General features: G+C 24.2%; 1 protein-coding gene across 3 annotated transcripts in view; it reads right to left on the reverse strand.

Annotated features, from left to right (window-relative positions):
* Window positions 1-14,594, reverse strand: part of LOC117168067 (protein fem-1 homolog C) — a 60,541-nt gene that overhangs the window by 27,902 nt on the left and 18,045 nt on the right. Inside the window, exons 1-2 of one of the 3 annotated variants that reach the window (XM_033353424.1) lie at window positions 11,138-11,221; window positions 2,790-3,282 (exon numbers count right to left, since the gene is read on the reverse strand). In XM_033353424.1, the coding sequence (XP_033209315.1) occupies window positions 2,790-3,231 (442 nt within the window). In that variant the 5' untranslated portion in view covers window positions 3,232-3,282; window positions 11,138-11,221. Of the gene's footprint in view, window positions 1-2,789; window positions 3,283-11,038; window positions 11,117-11,137; window positions 11,222-14,594 lie in introns of those variants that run through there. The other 2 variants (XM_033353426.1, XM_033353425.1) reach the window with 2 other exon arrangements.

The raw sequence follows: 14,594 nt of genomic DNA on the forward strand, positions 1-14,594 counted from the left end.
TGGAAATTTCAAGGCATTTTAGGATAAGAATTAATATAATTATTTAATTGCAAAAATTAAGGAATCTGAATTCATACCTTAATCGAGATTCTAAAAAAAAAAATTAAAGAAAATTAGGAACTCTGAATTTGGTTCGAGTGTGTTTTGATTTTAGATTCGTCGAGTTTTTCAATTCAAGAATGATTTTTATTAATTCTTAATTTTTTTTAAAACTTTTTCGACAGTTAAATTTTCAACAAGGCAATGACTATTTAACTAAAAAGGTAGCAGTTGAATTTTAAACCAAAAGTGATGAATTTTTAAACAAAAAATATGATTTCTCAACAAAAAGTTAAATAATTTACATTTAAACTGAAAATGATTGTTTTTTCATCAAAGATAGTCGATTTATTAACCCAAAGGAAAAGGAACTTTCAATAAAACAGTTCAATTCCTAACCAAGAAAGATGAATCTTCAACAAAATTGATCCTAAACTAAAAATCAATTTTTAACTTTTCAAAATTTGAACTGTTGAAACACAAAAAAATTATCTGTTCAGAATAGTCGAATTATCAACCGAAAAAAAGAGATTTTAAAGTAATAAAATAGATTTATAATAAAAAATGGTTTAATTTTCAATCAAGGAAGATGATTTCTCATCAATAAATTAAATAATTTACAATTAAAGCTAAAAAGAGTTTTCAACAAAAAGCAGTAAAATTTTCAACCAAATGTACCTAATAATTTTTCAGCCAAAACGTTTTATTTTTAATAAAAAAAAAATGATTTCGCACAAATAAATAAAATAATTGAAATTTAAACTAAAAAATATGTTTCCTTCAATTAAAAATAGATTATTTTCAACAATAAATTAAATAATTGACATTTAAACTAAATAGGATGTTTTTTAAATCAAACATAGTTGAATTATTAACTTGATAGAAAACAAACTTTCAATAAAACCGTTTAATTCCTAACCAAGAAAAATGAATGTTTACAAAAAAAAATTCTACGTAAAAGGAATTTTAAACTTTTTAACAAAGACAAAAAAATGTTTTTCATTTAAAAGTAGTATAATTATCAACCGAAAAAAATGTCAACAAACAACAATAGATTTTAATATAATTTGATTTAATTATCAATCAAATATTTAAAGTTTCAACATGACATTTTTAACCAAAAAAAAAAATAATTTTTTTTTCAGTTAAAAACAGTTGAATTACGAACTGAAAATAATGAATTTGCAACAAACAAAAGTAGACTTCCAATAAAAAATGGTTTAGTTTTCAACCAAACAGTTAAATTTTCTACATATGCAAGCAAATTTTCAAACAAAAACGATAATTTCTCAGCAAAACGTGAAATAAGTGCCTTTTGATCCAAAAACGATTTTTTTTCAACCAAAAAAGATGTAGTTTCTCAACTTTCAATATAACATGTGAAATCCTAAACAAGAAAGATGAAATTTGAAAAAAACATAATTTTCAACGAAAACTGCATTTGTAACTTTTAAAATTTTTTAACTTTTGACCTAAAAAATATATTTTTCAGTACAGACTGTTGAATTACCAGTAGAAAAAAAAATTTTTTAACAAAAAACAGTAGATTTGCAATAAAAAAATGGTTTAATGTTGAAACAGTTAAATGTTCAACAAAGAAATGACTTTTCAAACAAAAATTAAATAATTGCATTTTTAATTTTTAATTAAAAATTTGAAGTAATGAATTTTTTAGCGAAATCGTTGAATTTGTAACCAAAAAAGATGGGTTTTCAACTTTCAATATAACATTTCAATTCCCAATCAAGAACAATGAAATGGAAAAAAAAATTATTTTCAACTAAAAATGAATTTTCAACTTTTGAGCCTACAAAAATTTCAGTTAAAGCTAGTTGAATTACGGTCAAAAAATTTTTTAAAAAAGAAAAAGTATATTTTTAATAAAAGATGCTTGAAAATCAAATAATTAAAATAGTTTGGACACTTTTTCCAATTTATGTATTAATTTTATTACCAATTCTCTCATTAAAATTGTTATATTTTTCATTATTTTTTTAATGAACAATTACATTTTTATCAAATAAAAGAATTCTTAACCACACGTGGCGAATTTTCAATCAAAACTATCAATTCCCATAAATAAATAAAATAATTTACATTTAAAGAAAAAAAGATATCCTTTCTTGCTCAAAATAGTTAAATCATCAAAAAAAATAGTTAATTTTTTAAAAATCGGATTCCAAGACCAGAAAAAACGTATATTTTTCTTTTAAATTGAGGAAGAAAGGGAAATAAAAAAAATGGAAGGCAGAGAATAAAGGCTGTGAACACTGTAATAATCATAAGAGGCGCATAGAAAAAGAGAGAAACCATAAAATAATTCTAGACTATTAGCATAACTCCAGTCGCAAAAAATCAATACAATTCCATTGTGGTGAAAAAATACGAATTAAAACTCTTTAAATAATTTGTTTAAAAAATGTAAAAAAAAAACGAAAATAAGTGTTCACCACAGAGAACAAAATAATCTCATTTTAATAAAAAATTGTTCTAAATCGTGGGAGCATTTCGGGACCTTCTTAATTTTAAAAAATTCATTTTTTAAACAAACACAAACTTTAAAAACCCAAATTATGCAACAAAATTGCACAAGAAGGTTTCAAGAAGAACTATGTTCCCCAAGAAACTGTGAAAAAAAAAATTCTTAAGAAAATCAATTTGTAAAGACATTATCCCTTAATTTTGAGGTCCTCGGAAGCATCTAGGCCCTGAATCTCTCGCTAAATGAACTTTTGAAGGAAAATAATTACCGAGGTGTGTCATGAAACAAGCTGATCGTACAGGAGTGGATCCACTGTCCGAGACTGCATTCACTTCGGCTCCATGGGATATCAAGCACTTGATAATAGGCAGTTTTCCTGATACCGCGGCACACCATAAGGGAGTGACGCAATGGACTGATCTGTCGTCAGGCACTTCGTACATTCCTCGTTGCTCGACATCTGCATCGCAAACCGAAATCAGATATTCGACAATCTCGACGTGACCTCTCTTGCAAGCGATGAACAGAGGAGCGTAACCATCTTTCATGCGGGAAACTATTTCCTTCCGCACATCAACTTTGTATTTTTCTAGGCGATTTCGCAACGAATACGAAAGTCTCGCGCCAGGAGCAACGTATTTGCATTCTTGAAAGAGATCATTAAAGAGTTGATCCATGAAGTTGCTTGTCCGGCGATAGCTGTACACCATTTTCACACTCTAGAGACGTTTTTGCATTTGACGGTGCTTTTTTTCTCTTACCTGCAAGCATATTTAATTGCAAAATTTAATTTGAAATTGGCCATTTTAATCCAAAGAGAAAAAATTCCCGGTCATTTCCCGCTTCGCCTACATCTATCCCTGCCAATAAAAATTTTTAAAAAATGAAACTCTAAAGCTTAACATTTTTCCATCAGAAGTAATAAGAAATAAACTACAAATTAAAGCACTCAATGTGGCACTCTTGAATTTTAAACTTATGACATTGAAGTTTATATGTTTTTTAATTCAGAAGCTTGTATTCAAATGTTCAATGATTTACACGTGAAAAATGGAAGGTACTAACACTTTTCAATTTAACAATTTTAAATGAAATGCAGATGAACTTCAAAATTTAGAATTTTTAACTCTGATTAATCAATGAGTTCATTCAGACATAAATTGTAAAAAATTAATCCATGTTATCATTTTCAATACTCTAAATTAAAGAATCAGTGAACTTTAACATTTTTAAAGTATATTATTTTAAACAATTCTTAAATTATAAGTTAAATTACTTTCATTTTAAATAGATAACAAATCCTTGAAAAAGTTTAATATTTATTTACAAAATCTTGAGAAATCTAGAAGTTGTTTTAAATTTATTTATATTTATAATTTTTTTAGACAGGGTAGCAGTTTTAATCGACGAGATAAATTCCCAGTCATTTCCCGATTCGCAAACATTTTTCACGGTCAATGAAATTCAAAAAATGGAACACTAAAGCAACAAAATTTTCTACATGAGGTAATAAAAACTGAGCTTTAAATGAAAGCATTCAAACTGAAACTGTTTAATTTTGAACTTTTAAATTGAAATTTAAAAGTTTTTAATTAACAAATGTTGTATTCAAATGCTCAATAATTTACGCGTATAAAATTAAAGGTACTAACATTTTTCAATATAAAAAAAATAGAAATCCACGTTATCATTTTCAATGCACTAAACTAAAAAATCAATCAATGAACTTTAAAATTTTCAAAATTATACAATTTTAAGGAATTTTAAGCTAGAAACATCAAATATTGAAAAATTAAAAAAAAATTTAACTGAACAGTTCTTAAATTATAAATTAAATTATTTTCTTTTCAAATAGTTTAAAAATCCTTGGGAAGCTTCAACATTTTATTTAAAAATCTTGAGAAATCTAGAAGTTGTTTTTAATTGGTTTTAAATTAAAAATAATTTTGGAAATTATTTCAGAACTTCTAAATATCAATCAAAATGAATTGAATTTTTTTCTACAATTTTCAGAAAATATTTCAAATTTTAGTAACTTTCTTTACAATTTGGATGTATAAATAACAATTGAACATTTATTATTTGTAGGCGAAATTTGAGTAATTTTAAGAGATATGTAGAAGTTTTGAAAAGATTCAAAAATAATGTAAAACTTGAAATGATAGCTTAATTTAAAACAAAATGTACATTTTCGCAGAATTTAAACAAAAAAAAATTACATTCTTTTCACGGGTTGTGAAAGCCTTCAAAAGAATAAAAACAGTTTCTTAAGATTCCTAGGAAAATTTAAAATAACTTTTCATTTTGAAAAATTATTTTAAGGGAATATTTAAAAAGTTTTTCAAAGATTTAAACAAAATTATAAAAAAGATTCTAGAAGATTTTAACAAAACTTCGAAAAATTGGCATGATAATTTTTCATTTGTAAATTATACATAAAAATAAAAAATTTCACTTGCAAATTAAACATTTTTCAAATACAACAACTGAAATTGTAACGTTTAAAGTTTAAAGGCCCTTCGTAATTTTAACGATTCCAGGTTTTCTATGTCAAACAATTCAGTTAAATTATTTGGTTTCAATTTACTTGTATTAAATAAAAATTCAAATATTGCTAAATATTTAATAATTAATATTTTTTTTAAATTAAAAATTTCTAATTGAATTGGTTATATTATTATTATAGTTTTATCGTTAAAATCTGAAAATTCTAAAATTTTGAACTGGTTTAAAATCGTTTTTTCAAATCGCTTTTGTTCACTTTTTATTACTTAAAGAACAGATAAATTAAAAAACCAATGATGAGAAATATTTTTAAACCTTTTTGAATACTCTCTTAAAATAATTTTCGAAAATGAAAAATTATTTTCCATTTTCCTGAGAATGTTAAGAAAATGTTTTTATTCTTTTGAAGCCTTTTAAAAATCTTAAAAAGCTAAATATCTCTTATACTTATTCAAGTTTTGTCTACAAATGATAAGTGTTAAATTGTTATTTAAAAACCTAAATTCAACAATTTCACTTACAAATTAAACCTTTTTAAAAAGATCAATCAAAATTGTAACATTCAAAGTTTCAAAGCTCATCGAAATTTTAACGATTCAAGACTTTTTATGTCAAACAATTCAGTTTAAGTTTTATTCCTTTTAAATATATAGTTTCAATTCAATCCTCTTAGATGGACAGAAAAATATTTCTAAATAATAAATATTCTTTTTCTTAATTAAAATTTTTTGAAATGGAATGGATTAAAAATGGAATAATTAAGATTGAAAAAATATTTTATAACCAATACACTATAATGAAGTTATTTTTAAGTTAAAAATATTTTAGAAAATTTTAATCTGACGTTTGCATTTTTTTTAATGACTAGGACTTTCGAATTGAAACAGTAAAATTTTTAACATTAAAATCTGTAAATTATTAACTTTGAACGGATTTCGAATCGTTTTCTCAAATAAATTATTGCTCCCTTTTAATACTTAAACTACAGATTCATTAAAAAATAATTTATTTATATTTACAGTTGATAAAACAAAAATATTTTTTATCAAGAATTTTCAACTTCAAACGCTTTTAATTTTGAATTGTTTAAGTATTTAAGGCTGCATTTTAAAATTCTTTAAATTAAAAATGAAAACTTAAAATGAAACATTTTCAAAGTAAAGATTTTCTGTCATTTCTCGGTTTAAAAAAATTCAAGGTCATGTCCCGGTTTTTCATGTTTCCCGGTCCAGCGGCCATCCAGAATGAATTAACATTTATTTTTACATTACGAAAGAGGAAACCATCTTCACGGTGGTCACTATTTTTCAAATTTTCGTCTCCCGGCTTTTTCCCGGTAAATATTCGTGATTTCTCCCGGTTTGGAAAAAAATTAACTCTCTTTGCAAAACACAGTTTTTTCACATATATGATCAATTGCGGAAATTCATAAGTATCAGCAGATTTTATTGAAAAAAAAAATCAATTGACTTTGATTCATATAAGTAGAATAAGGAAGTTTTTGTGTCTATTAAAGAAAAATGCAAAGATAAATTTTATTACAGACTAGTAGTAATTACACGCGCGCAAATCGCACGTTCACTTATCTGTATTTTCATTTCCTAACATGAGAAATATGCGAATTTAGAAATCAAGTATAACACAAATTTTTTTAATATTGTGTTAAAATTTTTTTTCATAATACTTATTAAATTTGAAGTAATGGCTTCTGAAATTAAAAAGATTATTGAAGGATTTTGGACAATGTAATAACAAAAAGGAATTAAATTGTAGAATTTCTAAATCGAAGCACTGCAAAGTAAATTATTTTATTTTAAATTGAAGAATTATGAAATTAAATTATTTCAGATTAAAAGTTTTTAAAATAGGACAATGTCAAAATCTTACAAATGGAATATTTTAAGATTAGGTCATTTAAAATTCTGAGGAATTGAAATTGTATTTATATTCAAAAGCGTTCAAAGTTGAATAATAAAAAATTGGAAGTTTTTGAATTTGAAGAATTCTAAATTTAAAGCGATTAAGATTTGACTTCTATTTCAGGACCTTGAAACTTATACAAATGCGAACTTCATTTAAAACTGACGAAATTTAGTCACAAAAATTGTGATATTAAAACTTTTCTTTTTAATGAAACCATTTAAAATTTAAATTAACTGAAGTAAACTTAAATCACTTAAAAACTAATAATTTTAAATTGCATATCAAACTTTCCGAAAATCAAACAATTAAATTTTAGTTGCAATATTGAAAACTATGGAAGGCGAACATTTAAAATCGAACTATTAGTCACTCTTTAAATTTTCCAATTAAATATTTTTAAATTTGAAATGATTTATTTGCTTAAATCTTTAACTAAAAAACGGAGACTTTTAAGATATTACCCTGAAAATTAAAAAAAAACACACAATAATAAAACAAGAGAGCTGTGATGATTCCATTTTTTGAAATTACACAATTATAAGCTTTGCAGTTCGAAATCGCCTTATATTTACATCTAAAATTATCGAATTCAAAACCGAATATGAAGGCTTTTAATATGAAATCTTGGAATATTTAGTAGCGAAATGGTCTAGTCATTTTGAATAATTATTTGAATTTGAAACTACAATATTGCGAAACTTGAAACCTCCAAGAATTAATCTAGAAATTAATTTAAGAAAAAACTTTAGTTTCAATGCCTCGGATAATTTGTTTTTGAATAGCGCATTCAAAGCCATAATTTTCAATTAAAATTATAGAAATTTTAAAGAAATTCCATAGTTTTTAAATAATGTTAAAGGATTTGTTAATGATTTCTGCCTTTACAGGTTTTGTTTGTTTTATTCACAGAAAAAATTTCCGGTCATTTCCCGGTTTGAAATTTTGTCATAAACTGAATATAAACACTTCTTGAATTAAAAGTTCAATTATTTTAATTTTAAATAGTTTAGAACTCCTTAAAAACCTTCAAAATTTTATTTTTAAATCTTGAGACATCTACGTGTTGTTTTACTTTTTTCAAATTTCAAATTATTTTTGATATTTATTCACAACTTCTAAGCATCTTTTAAAATAATTCGAATTCTTCTTAATTTTTTTTTAATTCTGCAAAAAAAAATATTTTCTTGAAATTTTCCAGCTATATTTTTGAGAATTTGGGAAATTTTTTAAAATCTTTTTAAATATCGTCCATAACCCACAAAATTCGAAGAAATCCCTTGGAATAAAATTTATTTCATTCCCTCAAGTTCTCTAGAAAATCATTAAAATCCCTTAAAATTGTAATAATCCATTGAAATAAGTAGAAATCATTTGAAAGTCCTTGGATATAAATTTAAGGTTACATTTTTAACTGAGGAAATGGCTTTTCAATCAAAAAGATAAATTTTCATACAATAAAATTTATTTTCTACTAAAAAAGATTAATTTTTAATCAAATACAAAATTTGTTAACAAAATATTAAAATTTTTAACCAAAGAAAGAAATTTTCAACCATGCAAATTAATTTTCTACCACAAAAGACGAATTATCAACTAAAATACATGAATTAAAAAAATTTAACCCAACATGGAATAGTTATATTTACATAAAAAAATTTATATATAGCCAGAAAAATGAATTTTTAACAAAATAGTCACATTTTCAACCAAAAAGAAGAATTTTTCACCAAGTAGATTAATATTTTACCACAAACAAAAATTTCAACCAAAAATTGAATAGTTTAATTTCTAGTTTGAAAAATTAATTTTTAACCAATTAAAAACATATTTTCAACAAAACAGTTGAATTTTCAACAAAAAAAGCTTGTGAATTAAAATGATAAAAAAAAATTTTTTTTAATAAAAAGAATTTTGAAAAAAGTAATTCCACTTTCAATTAAGTAGGTAGTGGAATTTTCAGCGAAAAATGTAATAGTTGATATATCAACGAAACAATATTTTAATATGAAACCAAAAACAATTGGATTCAACCAAAGAAGACGAATTTTTAAACAATACAATTGAAAATATTAGATGAGAACAGATTATTTATCAACCAAGCTGTCGAATTTTTATCCAAAAAAGATTAAACATGCCAAAAAGATGAATTGTCTAATAAGCAGCTGAATTTGCAAACCGAAAATTTAAATTTTTATCAAAATAATTCAATTTCCAACCAAAGAAATTCGTTTTCAATCAAATAGTCAAATTTTCAAATAAAGAAAATAAATTATATTAACCAAATTGGGAACAGTTCAATTCTCCGTTAAAATTTAATTTTCAACAAAAATAATTTTCACAAAATGGTAAAATGTTGAAGCAAAGAAACAAATCTTTAACTGTAAAGATGAGTAATTTAAAGAATGAATTTTGAACGAAGTATGTGAAGTTTCCACTAAAAAGATGAATTTTCAACTTTGACAATTAATTTTCTACCAAAAAACGAATTTATAAGTCAAAAAGATGGATTTTCAACCAAAAATGGAAGCTTTATTTTAAGTTTAAAAAATTATTTTCTAATAAAAAAAAGAAACTCTGAATGATATAGTTACATTTTTAGCCAAAGAAATTCTCAACAAAATACATACATTTTAAACTAAAAATTTAAATTTTCAAACAAAAATGGAAGTTAAATTTTGAGTTGAAAAATTAATGAATAAAATGAAAAAAAATTAAGTTCTCGACCGAAAAAAAAGTTTTAAATAAAAATAAGGAATTGTCACCAAAAAAACTATTGTTTGGCAAAGTAGTTTAATTTTCAATTAAGCAGTTGAGCTTTTAACGAAAAATGTAATAGTTGTTATTTCAACAAAGCAAGATTTTAATTTTAAACCAAAAACAGTTTAATTGAACCAAAAAGACGAATTTTACGGCAGATAATTTTGTAAACCAAACAGCAAAATTTGTAAGAAAGAATTTTTTTTAGTCAATAAAGAAAAACAATTTCATCCAAAACGTGATATTTATATTACAAAAGAAGACCATTTTTCCCCAAACAATGGAATTTTCGAACTGAAAATATAAATTTTCAACAAGATATTAAAAATATAAACCAAATAACTGAATTGTCGACCAAAAAGATCTAATCACAAAAGCAGAATTTTCAAGCAAATAATTGGATGTTCAAATAAAGAATACAAATTCTCAAACATGGTGAAGTTTAATTCTCAGTTAAAAAAATTAATTATAAAAAAAATTAAATTTTTAACCAAGGACACCAATTTTTAACTATAATTACACATCTTAAAAAAAATTCTGAACCAAATAGTTCAATTTTCCACCAAAACTTGATATTTTCAGGCGAAAAAGCCAATTTTTTACAAAATAGTTGAATTTTTAACCCGAAAATCCAAATTTTAAACAAAACAATTAAACTTAAACCATAAGGATTGACTTTTTCGTTTTTAACTAAATTGTGCATTCTCTAAGTTTCTAAAAAACAAAAAAAAAACTTTTTGGAAGCCGAAATTATAATTTCAATAAGATTTATATTAACATGCAATGTATTCCTTTCTTTTTAAATATTAGTAAAATTTCACACATGTCAAGTTTTTGAAATTAAATAGTAAAAATCAGACTGCGCCCACAGAAATTGTGAACAAAGATTTATGTTCGCGCTATAAAAATCGCGAATTTGCGTTTTCGGGCAAGAATAAAATAGGACATAGCACAAAAATTCCGAAAAGCGATAAAAAAACAGGAAGTCTCCTCACCCTAATAAAAGTCGCCCAACAGTAAATTCTCTGCCACACAATGAATTTATTGAACCAGATTTTCAATAAAATTAGTCACAGAAATAAAAGCGTATTTGGTTTACGGGAAGTAATGTGATAATAGACAAAGGAATATAAAGTCTAGGACAAAAAAGGCTGGTGCGTGGATTGATTGACAATTATTACTTTTTATTTGCAAATTTTCTTTCCAGATATTGAAAAAAAATTACCTTTTAGATTAATCAGTCAATAATTTGAGGATCTAAAGACTGCAATGTGCTTTGCTATTGTAATTGTTAGTTTATTATTAGAAATAGTGCTAAACTTGAATTATAACCTTCAAATTGAAGTTTGACAGAATACCATTTTTCCGAGGCCGATTAATTTTTTACGTTTAAAAGAAATATTTGCGGTTGTGCAATTTTTGTTTGCTCACCTGCTGCAAAAACGAGAGACTATCACTAAACAAAACAACACAACGATATGACGAATTTTCCAACCATCACAGACAGAATGTGACAGCTCTGGTGACAGAAACAGAAGTAAATGGACAGAAATGTCACGTGACTCGACTTTTCGCGACACGTGACAAATGCGCATGCGCGCTTAGAGGATATTAGATTCCAAATAAAATTGTGCTTCAGGACAGAAAATCCATAAAAATAGTATAAATAGAAAAGAAGATTAACTTTTTTTCTTTTATATTCATTGAGATATTCCTTTTTTCTTTAATTGAAAAGCATTTATTTTCATAGAATTACGATTTTTTGGTCAAATTATCAATTAATTCCGATGCACATTTATCCAGAAAATAATGGAATTTCGCACAAGGATTTTCGCCACTAGCTGAAAACAACTTTCTCTCGAAGTGAAATCCCAGAGATTCTCAATGATCGCGAGAAAGTTTTGAAATTAAATTAACAATAATAAGACCTTTAAAGACCTGGACTTTTTTAAAAATAAAAATAAATTATAAAGTTTGAAATATATTTTGCTCGTTTCTATCACTTATAAAAATAAATATTTATGAAAAACTCGAATGCTTTTAAGGAAATACTCATAATTGCAGGGAAATCTAAAAAAAGGAAATAAGTTTCATTTTTAAGAGCTTTAATTTGAAAAATAAAGAATTTATATTGCAATGTTAAACTATCAGGGTATCTAGCGATCAGACAATTTGAAATTATCGGGATTTTCCTAGTTTTTTCGAGAAAATATTTTCCCTCGACGAATTTAAAGATGCAGGGTGGACGAAAAACTTTTTTTTATTACCTGAATTTCTCTTGAGTATTAATATTCGAAGACCAGAACTTTAATATTGTAACATTTTTGACATAAAATTTTGAAAACGAAATAAAACAATTTTAGATTAAATTTTAAAATTGTAACGAATTTGCACAATAAAAAAGGAATTTTTAAACAAAACAGTTGAATTTTTAGCAAAATACTTAAATTTGAAGCAAAATAATTGATTTTTGAACCAAATTGGTGAATTCTCAACCTAAAAATACGAATTTTCAACCACATGGTCGAATTTTCAAATAAAAAAGATTAAACTTTAAGTTAAGCCAGTTGCATTTTCAACCAAATAATTGAATTTTTTAGAAGAAAGTTTAACGTTCCAAAATAAAAATATGAATTTTCAATCCAAAAGGATAAATTTCTTTAAAAATAGACGAATATTTAACATACAATTGCAACTTTTAACAAAATACTTGAATTTTCTTAAGCAAAAACAGTTGCATTTTCAACCAAATTGTTGAATTTCCAAAATAAGAAGTTGAATGCTGTAGTAAACATTTTACTTTTAAACCAGAAAAAAATAACTTGGTAAAAAAAGTTAATTGTGAAGCTACAAAGATGATTTTTCAACAAAATCATTGGATTATCAATCAAAAAAGAGAAAATTTCAACCAAGAACATTTTCAACCAAATACTTCAATTTTCAAGCCAAAAAGACACATTTTTTAGAAGAAAAATCAACATTTAACTTGAAAAGTTGAATTAAAAAAAGGATGAATTCTCAACAAAAATGAAATCATTATTTTAAAAAATAAATTAAAAAATACAAATTTTAATAACAATTCTATTTTCCACAAAAGATATGAAATTGCCAGAGAATAATTCAATTTTCAACAAAACAGTTGCATTTTTTACCAGATGGTTAATTTTTCAACTTACAAACATGGTGTCTTGACAAAAAATGTAATAATTGTATTTTTAACAAAAAATATATAATTTCCACCAAAAAAGACAAAAATTCAACAAAATAGTTGAATTTAAACATAAAATAATTAAATTATCGCCCAAAAAAAACAAATTTTCTACTAAAACCAGAAAAGTTCAATTTTCAGTAAATAAATCATGTTCAACTAAAATGAGAAATTTTCAACATATAAATATTTTCAAGTCAAGAAAGAAAAAAAATGCATCCAAATTGTTGAACTTTCAAGCCAAAATACGAATTTTCTGTAAAAAAGATAAATTTTCAACCAGCAAATATGAACATTCCACACACAAAAAAAGTCATTTTCCACCAAAAAGTTGCATTTTCAAACAAAACCGATGAAATTTCAAATCAGGAAGATTAATTTTCTACCAAAAATAGACAAATTTTTAACTAAAAAATATTAAATTTCAACAAAAATGAAAAAATACATTTTTAGTTACAAAAATTAATTTTTAAAAATCACTAAAATAGTTGAATTTTAAATTTAAAAAGACGAATTTTCAGCAAAATAGATCAAATTTCAACCAAAGAGATGATTGTTTCCAAAATAAGACAATAATAGATATTCAACAAAAAATATTTTTAATTATCAATAAATAAAATACAGTTGAATTAAACCAAAAAATTCGAATTTTTAACATAAAAGTTGAATCCTTAACCTAACTAAGAAAATTATTTGCAAAAAAAAGAAATTTCTATTAAAATAAATTTCTAAGAAATACATGAATAGATTAAGCTACTCCAAAAAAATAGAAATAGAAATACAAGTCAAATAAATTACTGACATAAATAAATCAGGGTGGTCGCAAAATTTGATGTGCAAAATTCTCTAATTTTCATATTTTTCTAAATAACACAAGATACAACAGATAAAAAACCAAATTATTCCCCTTGAAAAGACCTAAAAAAATTGTTTACGCTTTCCTCCCTCTTGTTTATTTGACAATTTTGTATTCAAATAAGAATAATTCAAAATAAAATATTGTGTTTTTTTGATAAAAGTACGATTTTATGTCATTCTGTGGTTGATATGATAGTTTTATTAAAGAATAATAATTATAAAAAAAGAACAATTTAAGACAAAATGAGTAGAAGTTAAAAATGCATCTGTGATTATCATTTAAAATAGACTTTCAGGGCAAAAAATGTAAGTAAAAGTTTTTTTTTAATTTATCGATATTATTAATTTAAGAGAATATTATTTTTAAAGATTTTTAAATTTTTTTTAAAGATAAATGAGAATAGAAAACTGCTAGGTTTTTAACAAATAAATTGTCTTTCAACATTTTCAAAAAAATGTCCACCATTTTGCTAATTTCGGATCTTTGTTTAGAATTCTCCACCGAATTTACAAATTAACTAAAAGTTCTACAAGATGGAAGACAAAAAAATTTAATTCATTTATCAGTTTAAATAATACCAAACTTTGAAAGTCGACAACTATTTTGATAGTCTGCGTAATCTGCTTTATCAAATAAAACATTTCTTTTTAACAGTAATTTTCATTTTTGAAACAGCCAGCTGTATCAAATACCATCAAAAATTGAAATTTTTTGGTTTGATAAGAAAAACGGACAAATGATATGAGTTGGAATTCAAATTTAGAAAAAATGTTTAAAAACCAGTTATGCTATAATTCCTCAGAGAAGGTATTAGATATATA

The sequence above is a fragment of the Belonocnema kinseyi genome, chromosome 2 (genome assembly GCF_010883055.1).
Source record: "Belonocnema kinseyi isolate 2016_QV_RU_SX_M_011 chromosome 2, B_treatae_v1, whole genome shotgun sequence".
In the NCBI taxonomy this organism is placed as follows: Eukaryota; Metazoa; Arthropoda; class Insecta; order Hymenoptera; family Cynipidae; genus Belonocnema; species Belonocnema kinseyi.